This window comes from Salvelinus alpinus, chromosome 36 (assembly GCF_045679555.1).
Source record: "Salvelinus alpinus chromosome 36, SLU_Salpinus.1, whole genome shotgun sequence".
NCBI lineage: Eukaryota > Metazoa > Chordata > Actinopteri > Salmoniformes > Salmonidae > Salvelinus > Salvelinus alpinus.
The window spans coordinates 16,974,846-16,986,303 of NC_092121.1; the positions used below are offsets into that span (position 1 = coordinate 16,974,846).

General features: G+C 44.7%; 1 protein-coding gene across 2 annotated transcripts; it reads right to left on the reverse strand.

Moving 5' to 3' along the window:
• Positions 1-169: 169 nt before the first annotated feature.
• LOC139565073 (cerebellar degeneration-related protein 2-like) lies at positions 170-11,340 on the reverse strand. 2 transcript variants are annotated; one of them, XR_011672857.1, is made up of 6 exons: positions 10,750-11,340; positions 3,807-3,919; positions 2,654-2,802; positions 2,198-2,362; positions 1,010-2,018; positions 170-809 (listed from the first exon to the last, which is right to left on the reverse strand). XR_011672857.1 is itself a non-coding variant. In XM_071385122.1 (5 exons), exons 1-5 carry the CDS (start codon positions 10,826-10,828, stop codon positions 1,064-1,066), a joined length of 1,461 nt encoding a protein of 486 aa, XP_071241223.1. In that variant the 5' UTR covers positions 10,829-11,340; the 3' UTR covers positions 170-1,063. The 2 variants fall into 2 exon arrangements, 1 of the variants encoding a protein (XP_071241223.1); XM_071385122.1 differs by having other exon boundaries at positions 170-2,018.
• Between the last annotated feature and the right edge of the window lie 118 nt (positions 11,341-11,458).

The following is an 11,458-nucleotide window of genomic DNA, read 5'->3' on the forward strand; positions in this document are numbered from 1 at the left end:
ATGGAGATCTTTCCATGGAGTCGGTGCTTAGAGCACAGTTACAGTAGCTTAGTCAAGTGTGGTTGAGTTCCATTTCTACACAGTGCATCATCAGGTCCTCCGTTCTCTAGCTTGGGCAACATTATCTATCTTGAGAATCCTTATACAAAAGGTAAATTCACCAATACACTGACAGTTTTACAGTTTATTTTAGAACAAGTTACTACTTGAGTACCATGGGCTCCCTCAGTCTACTGGCTTCAAAACCAATGTTGGATAGATGCATACATGAAGCCTAAGATGTTAAGGCAACAGTGTTATTCATTGAGAACATCAGGAATATTTAACTAGATTGTTTTTGACAACACATTTTATGAATAGCTCTGCCATGTTATTCATTGTCAGTCATCAAAAACATTAAATAGCAATTAGTGCAGTCTCAGTCATTTAAACATTGTACTGGATTGTCTTGACCAAAGACGGGTCAAACAGATTTTATGGCAGAACTATGTTGTCATAAATTATCTTAAGTTAGGTCAAGAATCAAGGCATTTCATCTACCCAGAGGATGAATGTCGTCAGATGTACAATTCATTCATATTGGGATGGGTGAAATGTGGCAGTATCCAGAGAGATGGATAAAACAGCGGAGGGGATCATCCACAGTAGATTGAATCATTTCCCCAGTGCAGAAGTACAGGTAACCTGTCATTAAGACATCAAGTGATCACTTTGAACAAACACGGTCAAACAAAGAAACAAATTAAGAAAAAACACCTGTGGCTTTTGTACCCATTGTTTTCAGTGCATGTTCAGTAGTACCAGGAGAGGTCGTGTTCAGTAGTACCAGGAGAGGTCGTGTTCAGTAGTACCAGGAGAGGTCGTGTTCAGTAGTACCAGGAGAGGTCGTGTTCAGTAGTACCAGGAGAGGTCGTGTTCAGTAGTACCAGGAGAGGTCGTGTTCAGTAGTACCAGGAGAGGTCGTGTTCAGTAGTACCAGGAGAGGTCGTGTTCAGTAGTACCAGGAGAGGTCGTGTTCAGTAGTACCAGGAGAGGTCGTGTTCAGTAGAATCACGAAAGCAGCTCATTTGTCTTTGGACTTTTTTCCCTTAGGACTTCCTACCCTTGGGGACTTTCTACCCTTGGAGTTCACTTCACTCTTGGTCTTCTGCAGGCGGGAGAAGATCTCTTTGAACAGGGCCTTGTACTCTGGGGTGTTCTGGCCCAGCCTCTTGTCCACCTGGTCTACCTGCCGGCTGATGCCCTCCAGGGCCTCTGGGGTGGAGGGGGTCTGGGGCGGGGTGGGGGGTGCAGCAGCCATGGCTGAGGGGCCGGGCGTGGCCATGCTGTAGTCCTTCATGGAGGGGTCTCTGGAGACAGGGCGTGACGTCTGCACCCCCGCGTGGCACATGCTCTCCTCGTGGCGCCGGCACTTCCCCAGCAGCTCCTCGTATTTCTCTAGCAGGGCATGGTACTGCTCGTCCACTTCCCTCAGGATGGACATGCCCCGCTTGCGCACGCCATTGGCGTGGATTGCGTAGCTGCCCTGTCGCCTGCCAGAGGCGTCGCAGGCCGAGATGGCGTTGAGCGCCGTGTCGCTGCAGCTCTTCCTCACGGGGCCTCCCTGCTGCCCCCCTCCTCCTGTCCCCTCCCCTCCCTCCTTTTGCCCCGGTCCCTCCTCGGGTGTGTCGGTCTCGGGGGCATTGTTGAGCAGGGTCTGCTCCAGACCCTCATCCAACAGACAGACCCGGGACCTCCTCAGCTGCTGCATCTCCTGTAGCTCTGCCTTCAGCTCCTGCACTCGCAGCTGGCAGCCCTCAGCCCCCAGGAGGCGTTGTTCCATAAGCTCAAACTCCTGCAGCACAGCTGTGCACTCCCTCTCTGCCCCCTCCCTCCGACCCCGTTCTGCCACCATGGCGGACCTCAGGGAGGAGACCACACCCTTTAGACGCTCGTTCTCCTCATCCAGCGGCCGGCGCTCACGCTCAGACACCAGGTCCACACTGCCGGGGTTGGCCACCAGGAAGCCATCCTCATACCTGTAGAGCGATACACCACACAGAGGAGCACAAGGATACAGCAGGGAGATTGCATTCTTATGTAATCTGAACACCATACATTCAGGTCATTTGGCAAATGTACTCAGCATATTAGCATACTTTCACAGAGTACTTGGACTTTTGAGAGAGACTACATAGAGCATTGCTCTTTACTGTACTTTGGTGCAGTGCAGAGTTCTTTAAGGCAGGGGAAGGAGTGGACAGTCTTGCGTCGCTCCCGCTTCTCTCTGTGGACCCTCAGCTCCTCTAGTGTACGTAGTTCCTCCACACGAGCTGTCATGGTATCCACCTGAGCCTGCAGTGTCTCCATGGTACCCGTCAACCTGGAAGTGCGCGCACACACAAACGAAAGTGGACTAAATCTTATTTACAACATAATGTACAATACTGTACCGTGACGATACTGAGCCTGTTACAAAAACAACGGTAAGACGCATTTATTTACTATGAACAGTAGGAACCATTCAAGAACTGAGCTTGTTAACTCTTAAACCAAATATTTCTTAGAAATCCCTGGTACAAACACCATGAAGAAAGAGGTCATGGTACAGTCTTACATAGAGTGAATGCTCATAATAGCAGCTAGAACAACTCAGGAGAGTATTAACCCTCACCTGTCTATCTTCTGCTGCGAGGCCTTGCTCTCTATAACCAGTTTCTCATTGGTGATCTCCAGCTCTCTGGCCGTCACGTCTAGCTGCTCGTAGACCTTGGCATGCTGCTCGTTCATCTCCCTCAGCATCTCCAGCTGCTTAGACAGGTACTGCAGGGGGAATAGACGTGTGAATGAAGACATGGACCTTACAGGGAGACAATCTAAAGAGTCTAAAACTAATATAAAATAACTGGACATCTATATGTTACATCAGTGCAAATGGAGAGGAGGAGAGGAGAGGAAGCTGTTTTAGACTATTGAGATACACCCAATGCCAGACACTGCTGTAAAATAAAAATAAGTCACAGATATGACAGGATTCCATGATGGTTAAGTAAAATAGCATCACAATTTCCTAATTCCTGTCTACACAAACAAATGTGGATCAACTTTATTCTTCTTCTCAAGCAGATTAATGTGTGTGATTGGCCAGTCTTTGTTGTCTAATGAGGTGGCAGATCTGGCTCAGAGGAGTCAGTGGGTTCCTCTCTCCCACACAGCCACAGCCGCACACTCTAAGTAAACACACACTCTCTCGCTCTCCCTCTCTCATGCAGCTGCACTCTGCGCCTCTCCTATCAGAGCTCTGCAGGGTTTAATTGGCTTGATGGCGCGTCAAGGAGATTGAATTGTGCTAGCCTAGAGAGAAGAGCCACTTTGCAGGATCATGAAGTGCACCGTCAGTAGTTTAAAACCCACACACTCCAGCTAACACACCAGTCTGGTGCCATGCTTGACAATATGGCCTCAGCAATTCAACATTTAATTGCATTTTTACATTTTAGTCATTTAGCAGACACTCTTATCCAGAGCAACTTACAGTTAAGTACATTCATCTTCAGATAGCAAGTTGGGACAACCACAAAGGCATACAAAGGACATTTTTCCTCAAAGTAGCTCCCAGTAGAGTCAGAAAGGGGAGAGGGGTCAAGTGATGTTTCAGGTTTTTTTTGGGGGGGGGGGGGGTCAAGGTGATGAGGAGGATTATTTAAGATACTGTTTGAAGAGGTAGGGTTTCAGATGTTTTCAGAAGATGGGCAGGGCACTGAAGGATCATTCATGACATATACACATGCTCACACATAGTTAGTGAAAGTGGTATGATGCTATACCTCGATCTCCTGCACCTGTTCCTCATTGTTGATGTACATCTGTTGTAGGGAGTCCTCCAGCTCCTTGTTGCGCTCCAAAAGGGTCTTCCCCAGCTCAGCTGCCAGGTGCAGATCTGAGAGAGGGGACGACGAGAGAGACAGTGGTGAGAGTACTGGTCTGGATACAGTAAAACAACTATTTTAACTCTTTCATTCACATTTCATCCGCCAGTAATATTGGTAGTTGCGGCATTAGCCCAGCTCAGTTCAAGTGTTGCGTTGGATCATTATGGACTGTTTTAACTCCATTAATGCAATGCTTTCTGGCTTTCCTTAAAGTGATGAATTTAAGACTTTGCCCCTTCATTTCAAATTCAATAAGAACGAGCAATAGAGAGAAAATCCCCTCATTCAATTCCCCCTGCTGGTTAAAAAATTTTTTTATCCTCCATCTTCTCTGATTAAGACCAGCTTCTGTGATCGCTGCCAAGATGAGCTCAAGAAAATGGAGTCTGACTGCAGGGGAAAGGAGTAGGATAAGGGTGAAAGAGCCTGTGCTAACTAGGTTGTCTGGATTACACAGGGCAAAACACCAATACAGGTCATCTCAGAACTCATTTACCATTACTCCTGGTGAGAATGACAGAAATATCCCTCTTAGTTCTTATTACCCCACTCCAAAAAGAAGAGCTGTACATACAAGCGTAAAGGTTTTAGCTGCACTGGTTGCTACACATACATCTTTATTGTCACAAGATTGTTTAACATTTTCCCCAGAAACCAATCAACTCCAGCACATCTCTGCTCTTTGCTCTCAATCTGCTTTGACAGACATTTCCACAAATAAAACACGCATACAAACATGATCCCATTTTAGACCTGGGAGGGCTAAGGGCAGCGAGCCACTTGGTTTCCACCAGCAGCTTGATGGATCCATTATTCATCGGGTGCTGCAGTGACGAGGCCTACTTGGACTGAGAGTAAGGATGAGGAGGGGAGCTGTGCTGGCTCCTGGCTCCAACATGCCTGCCCCACTACTCAGAGCCCATGACAGTACAGTGGGAGGAGGAGAGGTGGTGTTAAACGGAGAACAATTGACCTCCATTATGGAACATGAATTCAGCATTTTAAAATCAGCACAGTGCATGGTGTCAGCACTAACAGGAATACAACAGTGGGGAACACCATGCTGCTGCAAAGTACACATCTAAGGAACATGAGTTGAATTATAGTATGGCTGTCTGGAGCAGTAGCTGTGTGTGTGCGTATCAGAGATAATGCAATGAATGGCAACAGGAGCTAACAATTCAAAAAGGGACAGAGGCAGACGACAAGAGGCCCGTCTTCAACATGTACAGTACCAGTCAAAAGTTTGGACACCTACTCATTCAAGGGTTTTTCTTTATTTTTACTATTTTCTACATTGCAGAATAATAGTGAAGACATCAAAACTATGAAATAACACATTTGGAATCATGTACCAACCAAAAAAAAGTGTTAAACAAACAAAAATATCTTATATTTGAGATTCTTTATTGTAACCACCCTTGATGACAGCTTTGCACACTCTTGGCATTCCCCCAACCAGCTTCATGAGGTACTCACCTGGAATGCATTTCAATTAACAGGTGTGCCTTGTTAGAAGTTAATTTGTTGAATTTCTTTCCTTCTTAATGTGTTTGAGCCAATCAGTTGTGTTGTGTCAAGGTAAGGGTGGTATATAGAAGATAACCCTATTTGGTAAAAGACCAAGTCCATATTATGACAAGAACAGCTCAAATAAGCAAAGAGAAAATGATAGTCCATCATTACTTTAAGACATGAAGTTCAGTCAATATGGAAAATTAAAGAGCTTTGAAAGTTTCTTCAAGTGCAATCACAAAAACCATCAAGCGATATGATGAAACTAGCTCTCATGAGGACTGACCCAGGGAAGGAAGACCCAAAGTTACTTCTGCTGCAGAGAAAAAGTCCATTAGAGTTAACTGCGCACCAGATTGCAGCCCAAATAAATGCTTCAGAGTTCAAGTAAGACACATCTCAACATCAACTATTCAGAGTAGACTGCGTGAATCAGGCCTTCATGGTCAAATTGCTGCAAAGAAATCACTACTAAAGGACACCAATAAGAAGAAGAGACTTGCTTGGGCCAAGAAACACAAGCAATGGACATTAGACTGGTGGAACTCTGTCCTTTGGTATGAGGAGTCCAAATTTTAGATTTTTGTTTCCAACCGCTGTGTGTCTTTGTAACGCAGATTAGGTGAACGGATGATCTCCGCATGTGTGGTTCCCACCATGAAGCATGGAGGAGGTGTGATGGTGTGCTTTGCTGGTGACACTGTCAGTGATTTATTTAGAATTCAAGGCTCACTTAACCAGCATGACTACAGCGATATACCATTCCATCTGGTTTGCGCTTAGTGGGACTATCATCCAAAACACACCTCCAGGCTGTGTAAGGGCTATTTGACCAAGAAGGAGAGTGATGGAGTTCTGCATCAGATGACCTGGCCTCCACAATTACCCAACCTCAACCCAATTGAGATGGTTTGGGATGAGTTGGACCGCAAAGTGAAGGAAAAGCAGCCAACAAGTGCTCAGCATACGTGGGAACTCCTTCAAGACTGTTGGAAAAGCATTCCAGGTGAAGCTGGTTGAGAGAATGCCAAGTGTGCGAAAATGTCATCAAGGCAAAGGGTGGCTACTTTGAAGAATTGTTTAACACTTTTTTGGTTACTACACGATTCCATATTTGTTATTTCATAGTTTTGACGTCTTCACTATTATTCTATAATGTAGAAAATAGTAAAAATAAAGAAAAACCCTTGAATGAGTAGATGTGTCCAAACTTTTGACTGGTACTGTAGCTAAACATTTCTGTAGGCTACCATATCTTCCTGTTTTAAAACAATGGACAGAGGATAACCGAGAGAGAACTAGAATAGTGATAAGGGTCTGTATTATAAACAGTACCAGCTCTTATGTAATCTTATGGTTGTGCCTTTATCAAAACGCTGCAGCACAACGGTTGTTTGTGCTGGCAAACGGATAAGAATCTGAGTTTGCTGAGAGGGCAAGAGATATCCCGGTAAATAGGAGAAATCATGTACCCACTTCATTGAATACAAGTGAATAACATAAGAATTGTAACAGGACAAAGCAATGACACTGTCAAACTGACATCTCCCCATGGCCACCTTGGCACACACAGCTCATGTGCACTGCAGCCTTCTGCACGTGTGGCTATGCATCATCCTTATGCCCTCAAATGTGTATAACTCATATAGCATCTAGTGAAGCACATCACAACCACACTGCACCAGCTGCTACAACTATGACGTCATACCTTACCATCTGGACAGACAGAATACACATGCTGAGCTGATGATTATGACCACTGAGGGTAGCAGCCCTGAATAGAGATCACTTACATAATAATCACATATTCACTGTGTGAAAGTGAGTGGAAATAGACCATAGCAAATACAATATGACCCCTTGGTTGGAACAGCATGCTAAAACTGTACTATTACAACTTTATATGCAGGGTCTCTGATCCCAGCCTGAGAGGCCATGTCTGGGGCCCCCCTAATCAGATCATCCAGCTGGACTTAATGCTCCGACTCTCCATTTTCAATAAATCTGTGAGATGAGATCGAGCCTGCTGCTGGCTGCAGAACCCACCTGCTTCCTAAACCCTGACCAGGGAAACACTGATGAGACGCAAAGCTGCTTTTATTTTCTGGGTCATCGGTCAATGGGGTGATGTGGAGGACGAGGCCTGGGCTAGGGAAGGACATATACTGTACATACAGTTGAAGTCGGAAGTTTACATACACCTTAACCAAATACATTTCTACTCAGTTTTTCACAATTCCTGACATTCAATCCGAGTAAAAATTCCTGGTCTTAGGTCAGTTAGGATCAACACGTTATTTTAAGAATGTGAAATGTCAGAATAATAGTAGAGAGAATTATTTAATTCAGCGTTTGTTTCTTTCACCACATTCCCAGTGGGTCAGAAGTTTACATACACTCAATTAGTATTTGGTAGCATTGCCTTTAAAATTGTAACTTGGATCAAACGCTTCAGGTATCCTTCCCACTATAAGTTGGGTGAATTTTGGCCCATTTCTCCTGACAGAGCTGGTGTAACCGAGTCAGGTTTGTAGGCCTCACACACACTTTTTCAGTTCTGCCCACAAATTTTCTATGGGATTGAGGTCAGGGTTTTGTGATGGCCACTCCAATACCTTGACTTTGTTGTCCTTAAGCCATTTTGACACCACTTTGGAAGTATGCTTGGGGTCATTGTCCATTTGGAAGACCCATTTGCGATCATGCTTTAACTTCCTGACTGATGTCTTGAGATGTTGCTTCAATATATCCACAATTTTACTTCCTCATGATGCCATCTATTTTGTGAAATGCACCAGTCCGTCTTGCAAGGCACCCCCACAACATGATGCTGCCACCCCCGTGCTTCACGGTTGGGATGGTGTTCTTCGGCTTGCAAGCCTCCCCCTTTTTCCTCCAAACATAACGATGGTCATTATGGCCAAACAGTTCTGTTTGTTTCATCAGACCAGAGGACATTTCTCCAAAAAGTACAATCTTTGTCCCCATGTGCAGTTGCAAACCGTAGTCTGGCTTTTTTTTTTAATGGTGGTTTTGGAGCAGTGGCTTCTTCCTTGCTGAGCGGCCTATCAGGTTGTGTCGATATAGGACTAGTTTACCTGTGGATATAGACATTTTGTGCCCGTTTCCTCCAGCATCTTCACAAGGTCCTTTGCTGTTGTTCTGGGATTGATTTGCACTTTTCGCACCAAAGTACGTTCATCTCTAGGAGACAGAACGCGTCTCCTTCCTGAGCGGAATGACGGCTGCGTGGTCCCATGGTGTTTATACTTGCATACTATTGTTTGTACAGATGAACGTGGTACCTTCAGGCGTTTGGTAATTGCTCCCAAGGATGAACCAGACTTGTGGAGGTCTACAATTTTTTTTCTGAGGTCTTGGCTGATTTCTTTAGATTTTCCCATGATGTCAAGCAAAGAGGCACTGAGTTTGAAGGTAAGCCTTGAAATACATCCACAGGTACACCTCCAATTGACTAAAATTATGTCAATTAGCCTATCAGAAGCTTCTAAAGCCATGACATGATTTTCTGTAATTTTCCAAGCTGTTTAAAGGCACAGTCAAATTAGTGTATGTAAACGTCTGACCCACTGGAATTGTGATACAGTGAATTAAGTGAAATAATCTGTCTGTAAACAATTGTTGGAAAAATGACTTGTGTCATGCACAAAGTAGATGTCCTAACCGACTTACCAAAACTATAGTTTGTTAACAAGAAATTTGTGGAGTGGTTGAAAAACGAGTTTTAATGACTCCAACCTAAGTGTATGTAAACTTCCGATTCCAACTGTACCGCATCAAACCATCTGGAACTCACACCGCCTACCATCGTAATAAACCAACCTTACCCTTTAGAATGACTGATTGCTAGGGAAATACGGCTTTGACCTATATCATAATTTGTGGGGACATTTAAAATGCTATAACAATAGCTTCTTTCCCGTTCTGTTTCGAAATATGGGGATAAGACCAGAGGTGGGAGACACTGCTCTGCCAGATCAATACACAGGGAGTGAGAGCAGAGACTACACAGGCCCTCATCTATGTCTATTTATCCATTAGTGGAGGAAGAGACAGACGATGTGGTCCAATTGAGTTAACTAAATCAAACAGTTGAGGAAGAGATATAAAGGGGTGTGTCACTCTATAGGAGGGATGTATTATCAGACTACGCCCTGGGTGAATGGAAAAGGTAGTGTGTATTATGTGCCTTTTCAAGCATCTCAAAACATAGATTCTATGGGAGCGTCTCCATTGTTGATCCCTATTTTTTTATCAGAGCACAGACATTAGGTTAGTAAATGTCCTGTGTCTTCAGTCTACCCAGTAATAAATCTTTTTTTTTTTTTTTTTAAATACAGAACTCTGACATTTCCCTCACTCAGAGATTGCAACTGCATAGAATCTTTGTTCAAAATTCCACAGAATCCTGCGAATGTCAACCAGTTGTCTCCCTGAATATCCCACTTGTTTTAGATCATCTCTCGGTCTGTCAGCCTGATGTCAGGCTCCATCACCTAATACCTCACCAGCACATCCCCATGCAAGAGGGAACCACGACTCAGCATTTTGGTGACTTGAGAAAAATAACCGAGGGCAGAGGGTTGGCACGTGACCGTTTATCATATATGATGTGAGAGATGGAGGGTGAAGTCAGACAGACAGCAGGGTTATTCTGAGAACAAGCACTTCACTGACATCAGAATAACTGGCAAAGAGCTCGATAAGGGATAAAGGGGAAGTCTAGAACAGTGCTTATACACAGAGAGGTGGAAATGAGAGAAATGGAAGTAGGGCTGTGTGTGTGTGTGTGTGTCAGAGAGAGCAACAGAGAGACAGCGAGAGAGAGAGGAGGCGAGAATAACAGAGTATAACATGGTCTGACAGGTGAAACCTGCAGCAGAATTTCGATAGTTCCCACGCCTCGTTCTTAAATGTATGGGACTTGGGGTGATGGGGTCTGTCTTGAAAGTGCATGAACGCCATCACAATTTCTCAGTTTGATCATATCAAGGATAATATCGACAATTAAGACAGTAGTCCATTCCAGACACGCACGCTTGTATATCGAGCCAAAATTGTAGAACATGTCATGAATTCTTCAAATGAATCATGTCAATACTATTGTCTTATTTTCTTGAAGGGTCAATTAGCATCCTTTGAGACATCTTCAGGTTGTTGCATTACATGACAGTGATGAGGTCGGTAGCCAGCATCAGCTGCTTTTTGCTGGGAATGTTTTTATTGTATCAGAATGATTCGCATACAAGGCTAAACAAAACCTGCAACAAATATAACAACAACGGTGTGTCAGTCTACTCACCCTGCTCCAAATCCCGTTGGTCGTACCATGGCTCATCTTCCTCCGTAACAAACTCCTCCATTCTGCCTGCACGAAGCATCGATGCTCGGTCTATCGTTGTGGATGTTCACCGTGCGCTCTGTAACATCTCTGACCGCTCGCCCGGAAGCGAAAGCATGCCTCGTATGACCACGAAATCTCGAACTGCGCAGCCTCCCAAACCGGAACCCTTTCAGCGACCTTTATCATTCACTAGGAAAGCCGCGGGCGCACCTGCCCCCAACATTCTGCAATGAACCATTCGAATGAGACAGATGCGTCAATTTACCGCACCTGACACTAAATGAATATCTCAAGACCGACAAATGCTCGCACAAACTGGACACTGCACGCAAGTCCCTATACGCAACGACAGCACTGTCGGCCTACAATAAAAATAGAGAATAACGTACGAAATAAATTGTACAATATTGAGACGTGTACGTTCACAGAACAAAACGTGTGACACTGGCAAATGCCACGCATAATTCCCCCCCCGCCATTGTGATTTACGTAGGCCGTTGTTGTTACAAGCCCCCACTCACTCGAGCTTTGCACTGATATCTCTCCAGATCCATTCTGCAACGATCCCCAACCCCCTTCCCTATACAGGGGAAGATGCTGCTCCATAAAACAGTCTTTCCACTTAATCTAATTGTTTATAGCCCATGAGCCATTTAGTACCAGCCAC